At 54.5% G+C, this 24,881-nt stretch overlaps 1 protein-coding gene across 3 annotated transcripts; it reads right to left on the minus strand.

Annotated features, from left to right (window-relative positions):
- Positions 1 to 18,661: 18,661 nt before the first annotated feature.
- CRYBB2 (crystallin beta B2) lies at positions 18,662 to 22,759 on the minus strand. 3 transcript variants are annotated; one of them, XM_069871162.1, is made up of 6 exons: positions 22,299 to 22,759; positions 21,464 to 21,539; positions 20,643 to 20,761; positions 19,589 to 19,763; positions 19,078 to 19,220; positions 18,662 to 18,948 (listed from the first exon to the last, which is right to left on the minus strand). In XM_069871162.1, the coding sequence occupies exons 1-6, from the start codon at positions 22,574 to 22,576 to the stop codon at positions 18,780 to 18,782; spliced, it is 960 nt and encodes a 319-aa protein (XP_069727263.1). In that variant the 5' UTR covers positions 22,577 to 22,759; the 3' UTR covers positions 18,662 to 18,779. The 3 variants fall into 3 exon arrangements, with proteins under 3 accessions (XP_069727263.1, XP_069727264.1, XP_069727265.1); XM_069871163.1 differs by having other exon boundaries at positions 19,631 to 19,763; positions 22,299 to 22,711; XM_069871164.1 differs by having other exon boundaries at positions 21,464 to 21,535; positions 22,299 to 22,318.
- Between the last annotated feature and the right edge of the window lie 2,122 nt (positions 22,760 to 24,881).

The raw sequence follows: 24,881 nt of genomic DNA on the forward strand, positions 1-24,881 counted from the left end.
GGGCCGGAGCCTGTAGATCCTGCAGAAGCAGGGAGGCTGGCTCCTGGTGCATCTCCTTGGGCTGGGGAGGCTTTGAGCAAAGCCCCTGGTGCCATGGCTTTCTGTATCTCCAGCAACCAAGGAGATGAGCAGAGGGTCCTTGGTGTTCATTTACCTCTGGGGCTGGGGGCTGCGGGGGCTCCCCAGCCCCACTGAGAGCCAGGAGAATGGGAACACCAGAGCCGGGCTGGCACGGCACGCATCCAGCCACGGTGCTGCCAGCCACGCCGAGCCGAGGGTGCGATGGCCTGGCTGCTCGTCAGCCTCGGCGCTGGGTCGGACGCGTGTCTTTAAAATTAATTTCCTCACGGTTTATTGAAACATGATGTGCATAAGAAGAACTGGATATGAATAAACACATCCATATGGAACCCTGCTACTGCTCATCAAAACTCTTCCGCTGATGCAAAACGAGGATCCACGCTGGATCCAAAGGGCCAACTGTGCCCGTGCCATCTGGGTGCTCCCGCACATCCTTGGCTCCAGAGCAGAGCTCCTCGCTCGTATTCCTGGTTAGAAATCTAGTAGTAGCTCTACCACAGCCAAGCAGATATGCAGATTTCCACTTCTTTCTTTTCTGAATTTCATCAAATATGTCATAAATAATTGGCTCAATGAAAGGCTAAGTCAATGACAAGTCTGAAGTTTAAAGCTCAGCTTGTTTTGAGCTCTTTTCAAGTGCCGCCACTCCTCCTTCCTACATCTTTATGAAAGTTAATGATCCGATTAAAGCTAGGTAGAGTATACAGCTGGGAGGATTTCGCTGTGTGGCTCATTATGAACCATCTGAGAACCTGCTTTTTGCTGAAAATGTTAATTTAAACCAACACTTTTCACCAGAACAGACCGGTTGCAGAAGGTTTCTCCTCCACGGGTGACATTCCTGATGACAGAGCAGTGCTGAGGCCCAGGGTGTTCAAGCCAGAGCAGAGCAGGACGTGGGGCACGTCCCTTTTGGAAGTTCAGTGTAAAGTTCCTCACCACCCCTGTCTGCAGTTTTCACTGAGCCGAGCTATGAGATGGAAAGGGATATTTTTATCTTCATAAATCTGCTCGGAACGCTGCATCTGGCGTGTGGGTCACGACGTGCTTCCCATCACTCCTCAGGCTCAGTCGAGACGCAGGTCTCCCACTCCAAAGCTTCTTGCGGTGCCTCTGCACGGGCTCTCCTTCTGCAGGGGTCGTGATGGGAAAGCCGTTACACCTAGTTGTGGTGATTTCAAAGAATCATAGAGTGGTTTGGGCTGGAAGGGACCTCAAAGCCCATCCAGTTTCCCCCCTGCCATGGGCAGGGACACCTCCCACTGCATCAGGTTGCTCAAAGCAGGACTGGGGCAGCCACAACTCTTCCAGACAACCCAGTGCCTCAACATCCTCACAGTAAAAAAATTCTTCCTAATATCTAATCTAAATCTTCCCTCTTTCAGCTAATTATTGTCTAATTCGTTGTAAATACGTGATGCTCTGTGCTGTAGCACACTGATCTATCGACTAAGGGAAGACCCATGGTCTGCATCTCATCTGCAGAATCAATTTAGAGTTGTGACATGTTGGAGTTTTGATGAGAAAGGCTGGCGTTGTCTAATGATGGGTCCAAAACTGTTTGGCTCCGCTGTTAGAAGGAATAGTCTAATTTGTTTAACCAGAAATAAACATTTGCAGCCATACCAGGGCCTCAGCCTGTGGATACATAAGGTCAGGGGTGCATTTTGCTGGCTTTCCCAAGGTGACAGCGAAGTTGCAGCTCCTGCAGCCCCTGTCCCTCACTGCTTACAGAAATCTCATGGAGAAAACTCGTTCTCATTTCCTGGAATGTCAACGTGCAAAAGAAGCTGGGAGGCCGTCAGTGCTGACCTGATGCTAGTGTTGCTAAACACCAGCATCCCGATGTGACCGCACCGAGGAGAAAGCAAACACAAACCCATTACTGCCCGCCTCGCTGAAGGAGGCCCTTTGGCTTTCTAAAATATTTAAATGACTGTACAGTGATGGTGAGAGCAATAATGGCCACAAAAATGCCACTTAGCATTGGTAATGCTCTCCTTTTTATTCCTGTGCCACAATTTCACCCTTATTATCTGGGCATTATTATAATGTGCGCTTCAGAGGCGTTCTTGGAGACAGCATCTAGAAAGTCATGTTTGGTGACGAGTGCTGGTCTCTTCTCCCAAGTAATAACTGATAGGACGAGAGGAAATGGCCTCCAGTTGTGCCAGGGGAGGCTTAGAATGGATATTAGGAAAAATTTCTTTACCGTAAGAGTGGTGAAGCACTGGCAGAGGCTGCCCAGGGCAGTGGTGGAATCCCCATCCCTGGAGAGGTTCAAAAAAATTGTAGAGGTGGCATTTCAGGACACAGTAGGGTTGGACTGGATGAGCTTAGAGGTCTTTTCCAACTCTAATGATTTTAATACAGAAAGCTGTTTAAGAAACTTGTTCTTTCTGCTGTAGTGGTTCTGTTGATGTCTCTGTGCGCCGGCAAGCGCAGGGGAGGTCTTTGTACTAGTTCTCCTCTGGCAGCACGTAAAACTCACACATTTTGCAGTTTTATATTCAGAGGTCACTTGAATGGGTGCTTTTTAATGATGGAGTGGAAGCAAACCTGATTTTTTTCCCCGAAGCTGAAGTGAAGAGAGCAGAACAGGTAGCGCTGGCAGCCGTTGCAGGGAAGTTCAGTCCCCCAAGCGCAAGCCTGCAGCTTTTCCTGGCATTTGTCTGTATCCCAGGTTCAGTGTTTGTTTGTATTGCACGTGGGGTTTGCTTGTTGTTTTCTGTGTTGTTTTATGTGTTGGGTTCAGTGTTTGTAGTATTTGTGGGTGTTTACAAACAGTGCTCTGTCTGTCTGTCTGTGTGTATTCCCCTAGGTAAACCCTGAATTAATCGATGCCATGATTAGTAGAGGTCAGAATATGATACCCTCACGCACGCTCTGAATGCATTTAAGTATCTCCTGACATTTCCGTGACTGCTGACTGATGCTGCTCAATCAATTTAAAAGTGTCTTGAGGCCCCTCTGGGCTCAAGTGCAGGGCTTTGCGTGCATCCGTTGCCGAGCCAAGAAACCCTGCCTCCTCCCTGGTGTTCCTTCCTTCCGCAGAGTGAGTTTCTCCTACCATCTGTAGAAGATTTAAATGTTTAATTTTGCACTGCTCTGCTTCAGAGGACGACAGATGATATTACTGGAAGTAATGAGTCTAAAGCTGATTTATTCGTGTGCTCTTATCCTAACACCATCCCATCAGGATGATGGTGCAAAACGGCTCCCCAGGACAGAGGCACATCGGTCCTGCTGCTCTCAAACCCATAGCAAATTTCATAGTAAATAAGATCTCTGCTGCTAGGCATAGCTAGACCTAACAACTCTTGGAGGGAATGTTCACATAGGAGATTTTTAAATGCTATTTTTAAATATTTTTAGTAATAATTCTAATCATATTTCTAATAATAATTCTGATAATACACACAGTTTTGAGGTTAAGAGCATTACGCAGGGTTCAGCTCAGTCCCCTCCGTGGGATGCTGCTGTCTACAGAGAGGGCAAAGCCTACAGCAAGAAACCCACTGTGTTCCTTGCTCCTCCTCTGCAGCGCTGGTAGAGGATAATATATTTATTGGTGATGGATCGCTATGGGATCTGACTCTCCGTGGCTTGTTTGTGTAACAGCCAAGCAGAGAGGTTATGTTTTGCTGCTTGCTGTACCTCTGGCACTATTATCTGGGGTGCAACCTCGTGCTTGGCTGAAAGGGAGAGGGCAGAAATCCCTTCCCCACGCCGCCTCCTCCCAGCTCCTCTCCTCAAGGTGTTTTAAAGCAGCTTCTGACCGCAGGGTTACCTGGAGGTAAAGCTCAGGAGGAGCAGCTCCTGCTTAATGAGGTTGTGTGAGGATTCAGCAGTAGGAAAGGTGATGTGCCCAGAGGACAGTAAGAGATAAATAAATGCAAACTATTCTTAGTAAAAATTAGGCAAAGGAGGCCCTCCTCAGCCTGCTGTGCTTTCCTAACCTTGCCCTGCAGCAGAGACAAGAAGGTGCAGGAGTGCTGCTCTCACGCTCGGCCATGCAGGGGACAGTGGAAGGGAAAAGAAAATCCCAAGAAAATGGTCTCGCACTCTCCTCTTGGCCCTGCCAGGCTTCCCCAATTCACTGGGCTCCGCACTGGCTTTGTCCTCTCCCCCAACCCACACAGTGCGAAGCCAGGAGGGCATTCCTCTGCAGCATCTGCACCCAGACTGAAGTTGCATCCCATCTCCTTTAATGTTACGCTAATAAGCAGTGAGAGCCAATATGGAAAACTAATAGGGTAATTAATGGCCATTTCTGCTGCTGCCTTTGCTCACTGACTATTCCAGAAGGAGCAATTTTGCTGAAGCCAGCCTCTGCCTTGGCAGCACCACCGCGTTAGGCACCCTGAATCTCAGGAGGGGAATGAGCACTGCAGCTCCAGCCTCCTGGAGGAACGTGGTGGCTCCTTTGTGTCTCTACAAATTCATCCAGCTTTCTCCGGAATACTCTTAACAGAGGTACTTGAGCTGCCCCTGATAGGCAATGCACCTGATGTGGTTTATCAGAGAATCGTAGAATAATTTGGGTTGGAAGCAACCTTAAAGCAACCTTAAACCTTCCACCAGCTGCTTCTTCAACTTCAAAATGGTCCCACAAGGGCAATCTGGAAGAGTCTCGCAGTCTGTCGCAAGGGCAGCAAGTCAAGGAGGCTGCGCTGAGGGCACCAGGAAACCTCATCCTCTCTGCTCCACGCAGTGGCAGCGCCTGGCTGGACTCCTGGCATGGCTTAATCCTCGAGGAGGAAATATGTGTTCCTTAGAGATTGACCAGAATGATTTCAGCAGTAGTTTTTATCAAAACAAATTGTGAAGAAATAACGAATCTAATTCAGATGATGGTAACATCAGAATGCATTCTTCTGGCCCCTTGCTAATTCAATTACCAGCCACACAGGACATTCTCCAATACAGATCATCTCATAAAAACTGGAGCCCGAATCCTGGGCAGATGTTGATTTATGTGGCTACGTTGGCTTTGGTGAGCGGAGATGGATGGCACCCCAGATATCTGACCCTCAGTGGATCTCCTGCCACTCTGTTTTAACCAGGCTCGCTCCCTAAAGACAAAGAGCACCCTGGTCCAGGAGCTGCGGGCTGACAATGGATTGACTTACTCATCTTGACATCTGTGGGAGCCTCCAACCTGGCTTTCATGGGCTTGCCAAACAGCCCATGTGCATTAAATGAGCAACACAGAACCACCCCCTGCCCAAGCTCCACCACCAAGGGCTCTTGTTTTTTGCAAGGAGCTTCTGTGCAACCCTAGACTGGAAAGACGAACACATTGCATTGGCCCAAAATATGAACCAAAGCTGCTGGAAGAAAAAAATACCTTCCAAAAGTGCAGTGCCTCTCTCTGGTGCCACCAAGCAGAGCACATACCCCTCTGAGCACCTCATGCTCTAAACAGGAGATACCAGGAGCTGAAAACCTCTGAAGGGCCCCTTGGTTTGGGGATGGCTGTCCAAAGGAAGAGTTTTACTTTGGGAGTTACTCACAGAAATGGTGTTCTCAGGTTCCTCATAGAGATGACGTTTCTCATCTGGATTATTGTGCGTTGAGCCCTTCGTCTGGACATTTGGCCAACCAGGCAATCAAACCACATTGCCTTAAGTGTGAATTGTTGAAACCTTGAACAGTTAATGCCACAAAGTTAATCTGCAGTTCCAAAATTATGTACATGAGTGATTTCTTCATTTTGGGTAACAAAAACATTCCAATCTCAGCATCAGCGAGTGGAAAACTCAGGGCTGGTAAGAGGTAAAAGAGATGAGTTGATGTTTCAACCATCTTCCCATCTACATGGTGAACTAAGAATGAACTTCCCATGGAGCATAAATAAATTGTCATGTGATGCAGGAATTCCTGCATCAAGTTAATGTGAAAAATGGCTGAATACAAAGTGGTTAAATTTAGGCAGTTCAAACACATAAAGAGATTTTTTTTAAAAAAGAAAGGCACTCTCTTTATCTAAGTACACTGTCCCTCCTCTAGAATGACTCTAGATTTTTAAGACCACCTTGCCACCCACTTCCACCAACCCTGTGTTCCCCTTTCAGGGGTGGCTGCCCTGCACGAATTGTCCTGGGGCAAGAGAGGACTGAGAAGTTCAAACCATTTTTGCCCCTAAATCTCCACCCTCAAATCTCCTTACAGCTTAGTCACAATACTGACGTAGCATCCCTCCCAGACCTTGCTGGAGAGGCTTGTTGAGGGTCTCTCTGTTGGGTTAGAGGTGCCTGACAGGAGTTAGAAGTGGGGCAGTGACTCCTGCAGACCTTGCCCCATCCTGGCGTTGCAGAGGACCTTCCTTTGCCCAGCTCAGCGCTGACCCAGCTTGCAAGATCTCCCTGATTTAAAAAACAGCAGAGTACATTGCTACAGTTTAAAGCAAATAAACCCAATGAGAACTGTAACAGCAAATGTTTTAAAGCCCTGAAAAAAGTCCCCTTCCAGCACTGTACGGGAGAGCTAATATCAGCTGACGTTAAGGAAGCATTTTCCCTGCACAGACTGATTAGACAAACAGATGCCAAGAGGGAACCATTGAACATTCAATGTTCCACAGTCTAGCCTGAATGTAACTTGATAAAGGAAAATAAAACAACCCAATGAATAATTAACTAATCTAGCTATAAATTTTGAGGGATAGAAGGAGAAAACCCGACAACCGCGTAGATATTGGAATGACAGAAGTTAATTCAGATTCTGTCACAACATCTTGTGGAAGGTAAATCACACAACATTGAGAATAAAAGCCCTCAGTCTCCAGGGTGGTTCTGCTGCCCGTCGCAGGAATATATCAGAAGGACACAATTAATGGTGCCAGGCAGGGGGAGGACTCGGGGCAGCCCCGGGGCGATGCCGAACGCACCCAGGGGAGTGGGAGCAGGTTGGCAGCTGGAGACTGCAGCACCGCTTCGCTGACATTCCCCTAGAGTGTCTGCGACGAGCCAGCCAAGCCAGCCTGCAAGAAAACCTTCAAAATACGCTGCTTGGAAACAATTCTAGTTATGTGGGAAATGCTTTCTAGTTATTTCTCTTCCCTAGCTTTTCATATTCAAAGTTTGCACACGAATCGGTGTTTGCTGCTTGGCTGACCATTCACCTGAATCCAATATTACACGACTGGTCTCCACGCTGGACCCACAATGTCAGCTGGAAGGTGCCTGGTGGCAGAAACAGAAGTCGTGGTCCCCCAAGCTGCTGCAAACTGGTGCTTCCCCAGAGCTCTCCCACGCTCTGACACCAAGAGCTAGGCGACACCGAGAGCCAGGCATCAGCATCTCACCCAGGACCCGCATGTGGAGCTCCAAGGCCAGCACACGTGCTTCCAGCAGCGCTGCAGTCGGGGTGTCCCCTTTGGTGCAGGCTGGCAGCTTAGAGCAGAGCTGGGGTGTGCAGCTCAGCATCCCCCCCAGTGCACGCAGCCCTGGGTGCTGCTGGCTTGGCCCTGCTCGGCCACTGATGTCTTGCTGGAGGCAGGAGCCTTCTGGCCATCGGGAGAGGATGCCTGATGCCTTATGTCTGCAGCATCAGCCATCACACCCACAAATTAAAGAGGTGTGAAGGGAGACTCATTTCCATCAGCTGCAGAGGAAAGAAGCAAGAAATGGGAAAGCCAGGCTGCCCCAGCCTGCTGCTCCTCACTGCCTGTGTCCCAGCCTTCCTTTCCTTCTACCCGGGCATTGCATCTAAAACCTACATGGGAAAAGTCCTCCCTCCAAGGCTGCTCAGGAAACCAGAAGGGAAATCACAGTGTTCTGCCTGAGCCAGCCTTTACGCTGTTAAATTTTCTACTTGGCTGCATCGCTCTCTCTATTTCAGTGAGAGAAAACAACTCTGCCTGCAAAATAGAACCAACCTGGTTCTTTCCATGTCCCGTGATAGCGCTGCGGTGCCACCGGCTGCTCCTCGGCCACCCCAGCTCCAGAGCATCCCAGGTGCTGCAGATCAAGTGCTCACACAGCAACCTCAGCAGAAACGCGGGGTGAGGTGTCGGGAATTCACTGCCAGCCTGGAAACAAAATGTCATGGAGTTTATTTGTATTTCTGTCACATTAAAAGGGGCCCTTGTTTGAATTCCTCGCCCTTTAGCCTGGAGGAGAAGAATGGTAAAGATTGGTTCCTATTAATAGCCTCGCATCCCACAAGATCCAAGCCTTGCAAGAAGCCATGAAAGACTGCGGCATCTGATTCTCTGAATAAATGAGGTAATTTGGGAAGAAGTGTGTGCTCAGCAGCCTCAATTACTGCCTTCTCCAGTTTGGGAGGAGATGACAGTAATGACTTACTTTGGCATCGGCAGCATCCAGGTCCCACAGGAGCCGTGCGGTTCTACTGTGCCGGGAGAGCCACCGGCACAGGCAGGTGCACTGCCTTTCCCCAAAACTCCCTGCTCTTGCAGCAAACAGCCCCGGGACTGGCACAGAGGGAGGGGAAGGGGCACCCCAGCAAGCTGATGGGCTGGCAGAGGAGAGGCACAGCTCATGGGAGGGACCGGTGCTGGTGGCAGGGCACGGGGATGCTCAGGACATCATCTGTAACAGAGACAAAGGCATCAGGGAGTGAGAACACGCAGTGCAGCTCTGGTCCTGCATCCTAACACGATAAAGTGACCAGGGACCTCCCTGCTGTGGGGAGTGGCTGGAGGCTACAGGTAGGCTGGCCATTTCAGAGACATCTGCTGCCCATCTGCAGGCACCTAACATCATCCCACAACAGGATTTTTCTCTCGTTGGCTGGAGGATGGTGCAAAGGAGGGTCCTACTGTCCCAGCTGTGGTTAAAGCCCACAGGGTGCACCATCCATGGGCACCTGCCTCAAATTAGCAGGAGAGCGGGGAGGGATGAGTCCCCACTTCGCAGCGCACACCCTGGCAACACACAGAATGATGTCAGCTTTCCCTTAAGCAGATTTTCAGCTCTCGGTGCCAGGTTTAATCCAGACACCAAAGGTATGTGTGGCAGCAGGTGCCTCTGGCAGGCAGCGATGGCTGCGTCATCACCCTGCGCACGGAGGCTGGAGGCTGGATTGCCCTTTGCGCCCCAGGCACTGGTTGTGCCGTCCCCAGGACGCTGGTTCTGCCCTTGTGCCAGCACCCGAGTCCCCGGCTGCGGGAAAGGTCCCCTGGGGGAAGGAGCCCACAATCACCACGGCGCAAAGCTGTGTTCCCGCTGCACTGTGCATAACAATGAAGCAGAAGGATTTGCAGGATCATAACCCATCCTATCTATAGTCCCCATATGCCAGACAATTAATCTATCCTCTCGGTGCCCTTGTAAAGCAAACCAGTAAATTATCTTCATTTCACAGCTGAGGAAACACAGTTCCAATGAGGCCACCTTGCCCAGGGGTGCGCAGAGCCTGTCCGTGGATGGGGTCCACTGGCACATCGAGGCAGGTCACTGCGGCATCCCCAGGACAACCTGCCCAGGGAAAAGAGAGAGTGCTCGCAGAGAGATTTGCATGTCAAAAAAAGCACAGTGAATAAACTGTCAGTGACCTCAAAAGCATCTTTCTGCTAAAGTGCATTCACGTGGATTCAGCTTCTTCAGCTCAGCTTGACCCACTGGTGGAAGCACCTCTCCTGCAGGACAATTTAGTTTGTCCTCTAAGAGAAGCAGTCGTTGCCATGCTCTGTACTTTGAGCAAATCAAGCCCAGATGGGTTGTAGGAAAGATACTTGTTTCAATTAAACAGTAGAAGCAACGAGCTCCTTTCTGCTTGGGTAGGGCAGAGAGGACTAAAGGCCAGTCACCATAGACAGGAAAATGCTATCTATTAATTACTGTTGTTGCGTAGGTTCATGCATTGCAAACTCAATGATTAACACCTTTCGTGTTGCATTCACCCTGTGAGAGCTCCGGCGCGGCAGGTACATTGCACACAGGTGTGCAGGGTGCTTAAACCAAGCATTGCAAGCCCTTGTTGCTCACATTTCTCGAGTAACCAGGCTGCTCCAAGAGAATCACCACTTAATATAGGTACCAAAATGCCATTACAGTGGCAAGGGAATGGCCCTGCTGCGGTCCTTGTGCTGGCATCCTTGCAGCAGCCACCAGCCCCGCAGGAGGAGAGCTGCTGTCCTTCAGACACCAGCTTGAAAGCGACTTTAACAGTTAAAGCATCCTATTTCCCCGCTCCGCACGGCCTCTCCCTTTGGAGTTCATCTCGGCAGATAATGGACTTTGCCTTCTGACTTAATCTTCTGTAAATCTCTCTCCCTTAATTGCTTATCATCCGGAAACCTCGGAGTGAGCCAGGGCAGGCGCTCCCCTCCGTGTGATAAAACCATCCTCTCCTCTCCTTCCCTGCCAGCCTGCACCCAGCGCACCCAGCGCCCGCTCTCCTCCTCACCGAGCACATCCCAGTCAGACCCTGTGGTGGCACGAGCTGGGGCTGGTTTGCAATCTGCGTCTCTAAAGGCACTTTCCGTGAACGAAATACCAGGAGGCTTTTCTAGCCACGCTCCCCGTAGCCGGTGCTGCTGTGTTTGTCATCAGCCACTGCAGCTCTTGACCAGAATTGAGATCACAGCTGTCCCGCTCGGTCCCTGAGATGAAAGGGCTCTCTTCCACCCCCAGCCATGCGCCAGCTTCTTTCTACCCAGAAAAGAGCAGAGGAAACCATCAGGAAGGCAGCTCACAAATGTGCTGGTTTAAGTCAGAGCCAGCAGGACTCCAACTGCCCCTCGCAGCACAAAGGCTGCCTGAGGTCTAACTCCAGGCTCACAAGCCTGAATCGAGAATTTGATGTTAATGGGAGCTGGTGTGTCTTTATATTCAAACTGCCTGTTATGGCAGTTGGGAGCAGCGTTTTGTTCTCCTGGCTGTTGAAGGAGCAATCCCGTCCTGCAGAGGGAAGACGTCATGCGATGGGAAGGTTGCTAAGCGAGCGGTTCCCTCCTTATGATGCACGACTTCATTATTCGGCTCCCTAAACGGATGCTACATATAAACGACATTTGCCTTAGAGCCTGTGAGCATCCCAAAAATAGTGTGTGCGTTTCTGTGTTATTTGTATGGGTTTCTGAAGAATGTCCCTGTTGTCTGCTGGGTTTGCAGTGTCTGATGCTTGGGAATCGCTGCCTGCTGCTGCGCAGAACCCTTTTGTGGTGGGTCATTTGTGGTGCAGGAGGGATAAGGAGCCCCAAAGCAGCTGAGCCGTGCCTGGAATCCCACTGCCAAGCACCCTGCATGCAGGATGGGGCAGGCGTATTGGCTGCTGTGAGCTGGGGGCATGGGATAGAATGCAGGTTTCTCTCTTACTTTGATATCTTTCTCTCCCTGCCTTCAATTTCTTCTCTCCTAATGCTTGGCTCAGTGCTTTTCTACAGGTCAAATGTTACGAGCAGAGGACACAACCCAAAGGGCAGAGCTTCTCACCACTGCATCGCAGGGATGCTCGCAGACACGACCTCACTCCTGCATGAGCCTCTCACCACTGCATCCCAGGGATGCTCGCAGACACGACCTCACTCCTGCATGAGCCTTTCGCTGCTGCTTGGCTCCTGACTCTTGCACAAGGCTCTACCCTAAGGACCGAATCCTGCTCACACTGCCCCTTCCAGACCCGCCAGCAGGAGCAGAGGCTGCACAGAGGTGGCAGAGGGCACAGCCACCATTTCACACCCCAGGCACCCAGGTAAAGCCAACTCCGATGGGCTGTGGCCACTCACTGTGCAGCCAGAGACCTGGAGAGCCCAGCTGCTCGCACAGCCATTTCATCTAAAATTGCTTAAACTCAGCTCAGCACAGGCTGTCTTTATAGATGAACTGAAGCATACAGAGAAAAGGTACAGCACCAGCTCCCACACGTTATGTAAGATACAAATCAGAAATAAGACAAAAAAAATAAAGGTTATGTCCATCCTGGGGAGAGAAATTTGTTTTTCCCTGGTTTCATAAGAACATCCACAGCAGCTGATCTTTGCAGCGCTCCCATAATCCGGTGATAGATTTTAATCCCATTATGTTGCCATGTGGTTGCTCCTCGTCCTCCTGGACTATGAGGAGCAGATGTTTCCTAATTGGCACTTCTGCTGCCCAGGAGTTTACATCACTGGAAATAGTTCCTTTGCCTTTCGTGTTGACATTGAAGCGAGCCCCCCGCCGCTGGTTTTTGCAGCCTAAAATTATATAATGGCATTGGCCGCCCGTATTCCCATTACCCACCTGGAGCTGCTGTTTTCCATAGAGCCGCAGCAGCGCTGGTGCCAGGCTGGAGCCCGTGGACACAATGGATGGGTCATGCCACGTTTGCTGGCGATCAACGGGGTTTAATTGCTGGCTGCAGTGAGATGAGGAAGCAATCAGGGCTGAGGGAAAGAACTTTTTCTTTTTTCAGATGGGTTTGGGTAAAGCCATTGGAGGCAAAGCCCCATCCCACAGCACAGGATGGCAGGAGAGCATCTGCAGCCCCTGCACAGGAGGATACTCACCCTCAGCTGTGGCCAGCTGGCTATTTCCCAGCACATACCTTTGGCTTTTCCTATTATTAAAGCGTTTTGGTTCTGTCCTGAGTGTTTCGTAATCAAGTGTTGGGAAAAACACACTGAGCTGACTGTAGCGCATGGGGCAGGAGCAGCATCGCTGAGTCCTAACTGCTGCTCTAATCCCCTGATACGTTTTAATCCCATTATGTCTCCATGTGGCTGTTTCCAATTCTGGCCTTTGAAGAAGTGATGTTTCTTAATTAGCATTTCAACTGGACAGGAGTTTTACTTGTTGAAAGCAGCCTAGGAAGCTCTAAAGCTTTCTTTCCTTCCTTTTTCTCCCTCTTGGACCTAATGTGAGGAATAAAAACAAGTGGCAGGAAAGCAAATGGGAGCCTGGCATTCTGGACAAGAGCATCCATCAGCTCCGGTCCCCAGCTCCCAGCGCAGAGCAGAGCCCCAGGTACCACAAAGCGACCGAGGCGCATTTGTCTCGCCGGTTGCTGGACAGGACCTGGTATTACCTCTGCCTATAAATACCAGAGATTTCCTCTGCTGGCACGCACAGCCCCCTGTAAGATGGGGGAAGCTGTGATGCCAGCAGGTCCTGAGCCAGCATCCAGCACCCATCAGTCCCGGCTTATTTCCTTCCCACTTCTAATCCTGTGTTTTGGCTGCAGCGTTCAGAGCCTGAAATGGAAAAATTATTTGACCTTCTCACACCCTTCACACACGAGCAATAAACACTGGTCACTGCAAACAGAGGTGAATTTAGAAAGCCAAGCCAGGACATTCTGCTTTTCGTGCAGCGTGGTGCCAGCGCCTGCTGTGCCCCCCAACCCCTGCTGCTGGTAGGAACCCACCACGCAGCAGCTGCTTTTTCTCCCCGGATGTTTTCTCTAATCAGAAGAGGGGGAAACTGAGGTAGCAGCGGCTGTTGGGAGCTCAGCATCCAGCTGCTCAGCCCCAGTGCTTCCCATCACCCCAGGGACAGCAGGAACCCAGCATCCCTTGCCAACGAGGGGAGATGCTCAGCTGGACAAATAATCATAGAATCATAGGTTCATGGAATGGTTTGGGTTGAAAGGGACAACAAAGCCCATCCAGTTCCACCTCCCACTGGATCAGGAGCTCCAAGCCCCATCCAACCTGGCCTTGAACCCCTCCAGGGATGGGGCAGCCACCCCTGCTCTGGGCAGCCTGGGCCAGGGCCTCCCCACCCTCACAGCAAAACATTTCTTCCTCAAATCTCATCTCAATCTCCCTTCTTTCAAAAGAAAACCATTCCCCTTCATCCTTTCCCTGCCCTCCCCGATCCAGAGCCCCTCCCCAGCTTTCCTGTAGGAAATGCTGGGTTCTTTCACTCTTGTCCAAGCTTTCACGTTAAGCAGAAGTGAGATTACTTTTCCCTGCCACAAGCAAAAGCTGAGGATTGATAAATCATAAATCTACCCTGAAAACCTCAAGACTTTAATAAGATATGTTGAGTTTCTGCTTATTTTTTTCTTCCTTCCTTAAGCTGTTCGTATTTGTGGCTATGGTCCGTGCATGCACAAACATGAGGCTAGAGATTTAATTTAAAGGAGAAAACAAAATATGGAAGCTAAGAATCTCATTTAATCACTTGGCTCCAGAAGCTGGAGAATTAAACATGACAATAACAATAATTTTCAAAAGACAGGAATCCATGAAACCCTCAGTAACCTCTGAACAGTTGGCAAGGCGAGTTCAATACCCAAAGTATCCAGGCTGCTGATAAAGCTCCTGCCTCACAATAAATATCTCATATTTATCAAGACTAGAGTTTTTTAGCCAATGATTTCCCCAGTCCTGGTGTGGCTCCCAGGGCCTTTGAATCCTGTGCACGAGGCAGGATTCACCCAGGCACTCAGCACGAAGGCAAAGGAAAGTCAGTGGGAGCACAAGAGCCCTTTTTCACCTCTTTTCATTGCATTTGCTTCCTCCTCCTCACCAGCCAGCCCGGGCCACATCAGACACGATCCACCATCCTTTCAAGGACAGACAACAGCCGATGCCCAAGCTGAAAAATAAAACAGCAAGAAACAGGCACCTTGAATCTCAGATGCAGTCTTGGTTTTACATTATTTTTGTTCTGGCATTAATTATTCTGCGGCAAATCGGTGCTGTGCTTCCCCAGCCCTCCACCTCCAGCCCACGGGCACAGCCTGGGCTCCCAGCACTCAGGAGGATTCACCTGCCGAGGTTCCCAAGGGATCCCCTCCACCTACAGCTCCCCCAGCGACTGCGGGCGTTGGAAGAAACCTCCATCCCCGGGGGCTGAAACCCAGCGTGGCTGGTGGCAACGGGGTTTGAGCCCCCCTGGAGTATTTCCTGGCTGAAAAAAAAAATATATATATACTTTGGCAGTCTGGAGAACAGCTTTAGCTCTTCCATCTCTTGGCACGGCAGCAAAACCACCCACCCGCCCGCAGAGCCATGGGACTGATGAAATAGCACCAGCTCCCGCTGGTCCCCCCGCAGCGGGGCTGGGGGCAGGAGGAGGGAGAGGGTCCGAGGGACACGGTTTGGGGGGCTGGGGGCACCGAGGCGCTGCGGCCGCGCCAGGGGTGGGTGGGGAGCAGGAGGACAGCGACGTGCCAGATGGCGCCGCGGCAGCTCGCGTGGGATGGAGGAGATCTTGTGCTTTGGAATAAAATGTCTTTAAAAATTTAAAAGGTTTAAACCAGAATTCCCAGCACCTTTCCATCCGAGGCGGCGACGGCGCCTGCTCGGACGCGCCCAGGAGCTGCACTTTGCAGGTGACCACGTCTCCCAGAATGCTCAGTTCAGGGATGATGTTTCCAATGGTGGCGAGTCCCCTCGAAGCCAAGGGTACGTCTTGCTCGGATTCATCGCCTTCCCCCTCACACCCAGCCCTTGCTCCTCCACTCAGCACTTTCAGCTTCGAGTGCCAAGCGGCGGCTCCTGCTCTTCTCCCTCTTAGGCTCAGATTTCACCTTCCCTCCCCAGGTTCTACTACTTCTAAGGTTTCTCCAAAAGCAAAATGGGATCAAAGGGAGGAAAAATCCCAGAGGAGGACATCGAGCCGGAGCAAGCAGCCCACACTGCCTTGTGCAGCCCCACGCTCCCGAGTGGTGGATCCAACCACGTAAGAAGCTGAAAAGCCATCGCTGTCAAGAGGAGGGCTCTGCAGCATCGCTCCTGCCAGAGCAGAGCCCCGGCTCCCCCTGCTCGCATGGTGCAGCCACCCATTCCCTGGGGCGGGGGCCGGTGGGTGCCCTCTCCTCTGCCCCCTCATGCCTCGTGCACAGGGTGCAGCAGCTCTTCTTCACACCATCACCTTCCAAGCGCTGCGAGCAGCCCCTGGGTGAGCTGAGTGGCAACAAGATCCCTATTGGGTCCTGACCAAGCATCTGAGAGCTCCCATCTCAGCGTTTGGCTCAGGTTGATCCAAGACTCGGCTCTGCCCCCCAGCCTGAGGGCTGCAGGGATGGGCTCTCACCACTCACTGAGTCTCTGCTCACCACCCCCAGACCCAGCTTTCCGCCTCTCTCAGCCAAGACCATCTCTCTGGGAAGCCTGGGAGATGCGCCCACCGTTCCTGGGTTGTCTGCGTTGCTGGGCAGATGGCTTCACATTTGTTATCTGCGTCTGCTTAAAATGCAGCCAGATGGGGAAGCGGCTCTCTCTGGAGCTATCCCTACGATTAGCAGCCAGGAACAGCAGTGATGCTGGGAGGCTAACCACGGAATAACGCCTTTCCCATCCAAGAAGAGAGCTAGGGACCCGCCAGCAGCACATCCGAGCTCAGCCCCAGACACGGGGAGTGACGGAGCCACGCGGCCGTCCGGCTCGCATCCCCGTGTCCCAGGGCCCTTGCTGCAGGCAGCAGGAGTAACGTGGGCAGTGGGGAACGTGGAGAACATTCTCCAGCCCCCCAAGGATGCCTGTGTGCTGGGGCACAGCCACAACTCCTGGCAGCACCGTTCGCAGGGCGGGATGCGACTTCTTTGGTGGGAACAGGTTTTGGGGTTGAGGTTACCGGTGAGCAACCGTGAGTCAGAACCAGAGCAGCTGCTGAGTAACAGAAGCCCTCACTCACTCAGGAAAACACATCTCCTCCTACGTGAGCCCCTGCAGAAACCACCCGGCTCTGCTGTGCCCAGCGAGCGCTGCGCAGCCCACCCACCGGTGCAGAACGCCAGCGTGGGGGCCACATCCTGCTCTCACCATGGCTGCTGCGTTCTTCTGGCCCAGGCCATGAAAACTTGGGGTCAACATCCCTGGGTTCCACCCTGAGGAGGTGATGCTGCCAGGCAGGACCCCGGAGGGTCAGGGCGTCGCGGGCACCTGGGGTCCCTGATGCCCCAGGGAGCAGCCTGGGGACAGAGAGCAGAAAAACCCACCTCAGCAGAGCGAAAGTTGCATTGAGGTGACCTGAGGGCACCCACCTGAGTGCAACCAGCCATCCGATGAGGAAATTCCCGTGACAGGTCACAGATGAGCCATCTCGGAACATTTTCCTCTTCTGCTTTCAGCACTTCCCCCCCTCCGGGACCCTCCCAGCTGGGTTCCATGGTACCCAAGGGGCATGCAAGGACCCCAGGTCTCTGCTCCCCACCTCCTTGCTGATTTGAGCAGTTTGCACAGCTACAAGATGCCATTTCCCACTGACAATTCACAGCCTAGAGGTGGCAGAACTCGCCCAGCCACAGTGCAGAGCAGGGGTGTCACAAATCTCATTATAATCCCGTTTTTCACAAGAAATTTTCCAATCTGCAATCATTCTGAATACCCCCCGTGAAGGGAGAAGCACAGGTTTGTGCAGGGGAGCGGGTCGGTCGAGGCGCCGCAGCAGAGCGCTGCCAAAGCGTGACTCGCCGAGGAGCTGACATTTCACAGCAACACTTGGCAGATGATTAATTCACATTATTGCCTGGTGGAGCTGGGCCTTGCCAACCCGAGCTCAGTCATCCTAAGCGGAGCGGAGAAGACTCTGAAATATGGAGGATTTGGGGGGCAAAACGCCATCCGCCAGGGTGGTTGCGCACGAGAGCTGATGGAGAGGAGGACTCAGCAGCCTCCATCTCCCCGCGATTCCTGGGTTTCCACACCAAAACACTGCAGCCAAGAAGCTCCGAGAGAGGAGTATGGTGGGTGCTGGTGTGGGGGTGGCCAGAGCATCCCAAAGGTGCTCATCACCGGAGCTGGGAAGTGATCCCCTCTACCGATGCATCCATCCAGCTGCAGGGCTGCAGCCCCCAGCCCCGCGTGCCCCCCAACACCCCACATCACCAAGCTGCAGGGACGCAGCCCCTGCCACGGTCACACCCTGCCGGCAGAGGGGACACGGCTGGCTCAGTAGCCTCTGCAGCACCTCTGCTGCTGCACCAAGCCCCAGCAGAGCCGTGGAGCTGGGAGGATGGTGCCACCATCCCATTAAGCGTGGCCAGTGTCACTGTCCCGCTGAGCACAGCCAAGCACGATGAGGCTGTAGTTCCTCCGCGGGAGCCAGCACTTGGCAGCTGCTCGACTTACCATGCAAGTAGCTAAAGCACTATTTAACATTATTAATGCTAGATTAAAGCATTATTGCTAGTTAAAGCTTATTATGCTTAATAATTAAAGCAATAATTTAGCTTGGAGGCAGCCTAGCCGGGAGGGTAAACGCCTCCAGCCCTCGGTGCGTCCACCCTGGCACCACAGCACTTTGGGGACACTTGTGCATCAGGACGTGTGGCTGCAGAGGAGCTGATGGCCCTTGGCAGAGCCTCCCAGAAGGGCTGAGCCTTGCAGCCATCGCGGTCTGGCTGGACCCTTCCCCAGGGCACCAGAATTTGAGGAGATGAGCAGCTCCTGCTGAGCACTCAGCTCATCTCCCTCCCGAACGCAGCGCTGGCACCGGGAGGGCAGCCAGAAGGCAGATGGGATGCAGGTGGTACCAGAAGAATTGGGGATGCAGGTGGTACCAGAAGGATTGGGGATGCAGGTGGTACCAGAAGGATTGGGGATGCAGCAATGGGCCCCCCTCTCCCTGCCTGGGAGCATGGGGCCAGGGTGAGTGCCCCGCCGGTGGGGTCCCTCCGCACCCCCCAGGAATGAAGGGGCTGAAGTCAGGGCTTTGAAACTCCAAGCTTTATTCAGTTGCTTCGGCAGCGGCGAGCATCACACAGAGGGAGGCGGGAGGCAAGGCCATGGGGGGACAGTGGTGGCCGAGGGAAAGCTTGCTCCGCTCCCTGCACCCCGGCACGGGCTGGGGGCTCTAGTTGGTGGGGTGGTAAGCGCCGCGCTGGTGCCACTGCATGTCCCGGATGCGCCTGACCGACTGGATCTGGGGGTGCTGAGCGCCGAAATCTGAGCTGTCTTTGTAGTCCCCCTTTTCAAACAGGTACTGGTATCCCCTGTAGCCAGGGTACTGGTATCCCACCCACCTGGCGAGGCAAGCACGGGTGTCACGCATCGTCACCTGGCCCAGCGGGTGGGACACACGGCACAGCCAGGGCGGCTCAGCCCCGCGATGCTCCAGCATCACCCGGGTCCCACCAACCCCTGGTACTCACGTGCCGCTCTGCACCCGCACGGATGAGACCTTCTCCTGGTAGCCGTGCGCGTGGAAGCTGGGCACGTCGTCATCGATGATTTCGATCTTCTTGCCAGTGAAGCTGGGGTTCTCGTACAGCACGATCTTGTGCTCCTGGCTGTCCTGCAGCGGGGAACAGCAGAAATCGGGGGGCATCAGCAGCCGCCGGCACCCGAGGCTGGACGGGGGGCGCAGAGCCCAGGGCTGGGGGGGGGAACCAAGGCGAGGGGTTGGCACCGCGTGCCACCGTTCCCAGCGGTGCCAGGGGTGCTCCGCATCCCTCCTTCCAGCTCAGAGAGCCGGCACCCGCACTGGCGCTCGCCAGACTTACCAGCAGACGTCCTCTGCTCTGGGGTCACCTGCCACTGCCCCCGTCCCCGCACGCCCTCCGCCCCCCTGGGCTGGGGCGAGGGTGCGCAGGAGGGGGTGCCCCTGCGCCCGCGGTGCCGGGGAGGGCGGGGGAAGACTGGGGAAGCCTTCTGGCTGCAGACCTTGGTCTGGCGGGTGGGTAGTGGCTGTCTGGGTGCTCTCACCACTTTGATGGGTCTCAGGGAAGTGATGCTGTCGCTTCTCCGGCTGTTGGTCCAGGAGTCCCAGCGGGGGTACTCCCCCTTCTCAAACACAAACTGCTCCCCTTTGCAGCTTGCCTGCTCGTAGCCCACCCAGCTGGAAGAGAGCAGGGGATGAGCTTCAGACCGGGGAGAGGCGCAGGGACAGGCACCTGGGTACCAATCCTAGCAAACGCCCTCAGGCTGTGCCCCCTGGCAGAGCAAAAGCCCCTCTGCTCCCTGGTGGAAGCTGGAAACCCGCGGGGTGGTGCCTGGTGAGGTGCTGGCAGCGGTGCCAGGGTGGGAGAGGGCAGCTCTGCCTGCAGAGCGTTTCCTTGGTCCAGCGCATGGAGTCCTGAGGCTCTGCTGGCACCCACACCACAGGAGATGCTGCCGTGGATGCTGCAAGGTGGTGGCCACCCACCTTTGGTCCCTGGGGACCCACAGAAAGATAAGATTGCCCATGTCCCAGATGAGTCTGTGCTCCTGCCAGGATGCTCCACAGCTGCCCTGTTGTTCCTGGGTGCAGCGTATAGGCAAGAAACTCATCCTGGAGATTCCCCAGGTGCTTTGCGGGGGTTCCCCATCGCCCCCCACCTGGGATCACAGCCCCTCTCCAAGCACACAAGCAGAGGTCAGTGGGTGGATGGGGAGAGGAGGTGCCACCAGCAGCACCAGGCGCTGCCGAAGATGCCATCCCATCTGCCCAGGGACCAAAAGGAAAGGCATCAAACTGGGGTAAAACACCCCAAACCATGTCCATATGCCTCCAGCTCCCCTCCTGCTGAGCAGGGCTGGGGAACACCAGGGGACCCCAGCACACCCTCCTCACCGCAAGCCCCCACCAGGGTGGGGTGGGGAAGCAGCACAACAGCATCAGCTGTGTGAAACCTGGGGTGCAGCTCAGGTGCCAGCAGCGGGGTGACCCCCCCTCCACATCCCTGCCCCTGCCTCCCTCCCAGGCACCACAGCAGCCCCCAGTGCCCCTGCCACATACGGTCCAGAATGCACGAGGATGGAGCCCACTTTGTCCACACCGGCTTCCTTCAGGTTGGGGCAGGCACCGCTGAGCTCATGGCAGCGGCCCTGGAAGTTCTCCTGCTCGAAGATGGCAATCTAGAAGAGAGCAGGAGCCTCAGAGCTGGTCCCTGCAAGTGATGGGGACGCACTGTCCCCAGCCACCAGCTCAGCCCCACGTCTGCTGCAGCCCACACCTCTTGGTGGCCCCCCAAAACCTGCATGTCCATGGATTTTAACCAGACTGCAAGCAAGAATGAACATTTCCATGACTCTGAGCACGCAGATCTTACTCCAGGATGTCTGAAAGCTCCTGCCAGCACCAGCCCAGCCCCCTGGTGCTGCTTGCAGAATGATGCCTGCACTCACACCAGGCTTCAAGCAGCCCAGGCTCTGGCTGGAGCATCACAGCGGCCAGCGGGACACAGCGAGCAAGCCAGGCACCCAGCACACCCCGGGGAGGTCCCGGGACTCAGCGCTGCCAGCTCAGCACATGGATCAGCAGAACTGCTGCGTCTGCAGGGGTGGTGGGAGATTAGGAGTCGATCTGTACGCACCCACCCAACCTGCACCAGGACCACAAACGCCAGCAAAATCCCGTGCATCTCCTACCTCACTCCCCATCCCCTTGTCCATCTGCAAACAGCTCAGCACGGCAGCTGGTGATGCTCAGCACCTGCTGTTCTGCTGCTCCCAGCCCAGCCAGGACCCCAGGACATCCCAGGGAGCAGATTTTGGTCCTCAGCGAGGCTGAGCGTGCCCCGGTCTCACTGCAAACCCAAGGAGAAGCCACACACTGACCTTGGAGCTGGCTTGCTGCTGCTTGGAGGCTGGCATTTGGTGCTCGGAAGCCATCATAAGCTGGGTTGTCCACTGCCTTGGGAAGAAAACTCAGAAGGTTGAAAGCTGCCACCGAGGGCACTCCTGGGATTGTGCTCGTGGGCCCCATTCCTGTGCCCCCGTCTGTACCCCACAGCCCACTCGGCACTTGGTTGCTGGCTGCCTGGGCTGCCAGGCTCACTGCAGGGCACAACCAGACTCATTTTGCAAGGACCAGTCACCTTCAGGACTGCTCAGCAGCACAAACCTCCCCAGGCTCACGGAGGAGCCCAGGCAGCGCTTCCAGCACAACATCACCCATGACTGGACCTGCCAAGGGTCTCCAGCCCAAAGGATGGGGATCACGAGCCCAGGGCATTTCCAAGTCATTCCCAGCAGTGTCCAGCCCCTGTGGCCAGGCAAGGGACAGCTGAGGAGTCTGTGTCCCAGGTACCAGAGGAAGCTGCTAGGGAGAAGCAGTGGGGCTCCCATCGCCCGCCCTGGCCATGTGTGTGCACGTGCAGGGTCCTGGCACAGCTCTCACTACGAAGGACCCTCATCCTCAAGCCCAGCAGGACCCTCAGTGGCTAAGCAGGCTCCAAAACAATTGAAAACAGCTCATTCTCAATAAAACAAAAAGGGAACCATGGCTGGGCAGCGATACTGAGCTGGCCACCTGGTTTGGGCTGCAGAGACAAGGCTGTCCCCGGGGCTCATCCCTGTGTGCCTGCATCCCACTGCCACCACCGCACCTCTGCCTGCTGCTGCGGGAGGAGGCAAGGACAAAAAAAGAGGGCAATAGATAGAAAAGTCTTACCCGTTATACCAGTACCCGCTTGAGCCAGTGAAGGGCTGGGGACGAGAGGTGGAATTTATACCGAGCCGCAGAAGAATAGTGCCAAAACTATTTACAAAATAGTTAAAGCATGAGTCAAAGCGAGAATCCTGGATTAAAACCCAATGAAAACCAAGGTCAGCTGATCGGCCGCAGCCTTTGTCTCCCCAAACACCAAGTCGGGGAGTTATTTCATTAGCTTTCACATTCGCGTCGCCCGCTTTGTTGGGTTTGTTAGCAAGGAGATTTGGAGTTTGCATGCATCAGCCAAAAACATGCCAAGACCCAGCTCGGCCCTTGCAAACAAAGCGCCCGACAGCCCTGCTTCAGGAGTTTTGGAGCCAGAGACTTTATCCCACCAACAAACCAGCGAGCCGCCCCATCGCTGGAACCACCAAAAACTGCTGAAGTTGGCTCTTTCCGCGCATGATAAAACAAGCCTTCAAATAACTGGTAAGCGTCTGGCTTTGCCCATTTGCGTCCCCAGCCAGGGAGCGCCCGCGCCCCGCAGCCAGCGCCGCCGCACGGGACCCCGCGGGCTGCTGGGCACCTCAGGAGCCCCTTCCCACCGCAGATCCTGGGCTCTGGGGCTGGGCAGGGGCAGGATCCGGCCCTGGGGGTGCAGGCAGGGAGGCACCGCTCAGGCAGCATCCTTAGAGAAAAGCCAGCTCGGGATGCAGGGACGCCCGAGAGCCAGGGGTCGGGCTCATCCTCCAATATCACAGAATGGTTTGGGTTGGAAGGGACCTCAAAGCCCAGCCAGTCCCACCCCTGCCATGAGCAGGGACACCTCCCACTGGATCAGGGGCTCCAAGCCCCATCCAACCTGGCCTTGAACCCCTCCAGGGATGGAGCAGCCACCCCTGCTCTGGGCAGCCTGGGCCAGGGGCCTCCTCATCCCCACAGCAAAACATTTCTTCCTGGTATCTCACCTCAACGTCCCCTCTTTCAGCTTAAAAATATCTCCCACCCTCCTAGGGTCTCTAAGAAGCATCGCAGCCCCACAGGGCATCCCCTCCATCCTACCAGGGCCAATCCAAAGGCAGCAGCAGGTGCTCGCAGCCCAGGACGCGTCCCCAGAGCCGAGCTGTGCCTGGGGCAGGCGGCACCACCCAGGATGGGCTGAGGGTCATGGGCAGCAGCAAAACCCCTTTGCTGGCGTCTCGCTGCCGGCTGACCCAGAATGGGATGTCAGGGCTGGGGGTTGATTCTGGCTGTGGCAAACTGGGTTGCCTGGTGGGGGCAGGGGTGTGACAACACAGCCACCAGGCTCCTTAGGGGCTGTACAGCACCCACAGCCCCTCTCAGCCCCTGGAGAAGCAAGACACACCTTGTCACCCAGAAAGTGTCACCCAGGGTTAACGTTGCCCACGCCAGCTCTGTTCTGCGCACGTTCCTCGAGGGTCCCACAGAACATCATGGAATGGTTTGGATCGGGAGGGACCTCAAAGCCCATCCAGTCCCACCCCTGCCATGGGCAGGGACACCTCCCACGGGATCAGGGGCTCCAAGCCCCATCCAACCTGGCCTTGAACCCCTCCAGCGATGGAGCAGCCACCCCTGCTCTGGGCAGCCTGGGCCAGGGCCTCCCCGCCCTCACAGCAAAACATTTCTTCCTAAGATCTCATCTCAATCTCCCTTCTTTCAAAAGAAAACCATTCCCCTTCATCCTTTCCCTGCCCTCCCCAATCCAGAGCCCATCCCCAGCTTTCCTGCAGCCCCTTTCAGCACTGGAAGCTGCTCTAAGGTCTCCCCGCAGCCTTCTCTTCTCCAGGCTGAACAACCCCAACTCTCTCAGCCTGTCCTCATAAGGGAGATGCTCCAGCCCTCACATCATTTTCGTGGCCTCCTCTGGACTCACACTCAGAGATGTGCTTCAGCCCCCACCACCCCTCAGCACGTTCAGACACTCCCAGGAGAGCCACACACGGCGTCACGAGAAATCCCACCGTGACACAAAGGAGTCTGTCCAGTGAGGTTTGTTAGCAAGCGCCTACAACACTCTCGGCTCTCCTACCATCCTTCTCCGCTCCCGTGCCCTCTGCTGCGGCACCGCAGAAGGATCCAGCCCCTGCCCTCCCCCTCTCCCAGGCTAATTCTCAGGGTTCCCTGACCCAGGATCCCGCTAAACCTTCCCTGGTTCCAGTGTCCGGCACAACCCAGCCCCTCGCACGGCCCCGTGAGCAGCAGACACGGCGCTTGGCGCGGCCGCGATTCCCTCCCCTGGGCTCTGCCAGGCTCAGCCCTGGGCAGCGGCGATGCCGCCCCACACCTTGTGCTGCTCAGGGCTTTGATGGCTGCAAACCCAGACCCAAAGAGAAGAAAATCTCTGGAGCAGCTGTTCAGTGAGCAGGACAAAGCTCTCAGGTGGCCTCAATCCTCTCTCCCATCTCCGCCACCAGCCCCAGGGGTCCCTGGTGTGGCCACCGTGCACAACCCCGCACGGCTGAGTTCATCACCGCTGGGACACCCAGCTCCCTGCCCACGTCCTGGGGCTCTTTAACCCCAACCTTTGCCACCAAAACTCTCTCTCAGAGAGGCTCCCCAGGCAGCAGCAACCCTGGG

This window comes from Phaenicophaeus curvirostris, chromosome 17 (assembly GCF_032191515.1).
Source record: "Phaenicophaeus curvirostris isolate KB17595 chromosome 17, BPBGC_Pcur_1.0, whole genome shotgun sequence".
NCBI lineage: Eukaryota > Metazoa > Chordata > Aves > Cuculiformes > Cuculidae > Phaenicophaeus > Phaenicophaeus curvirostris.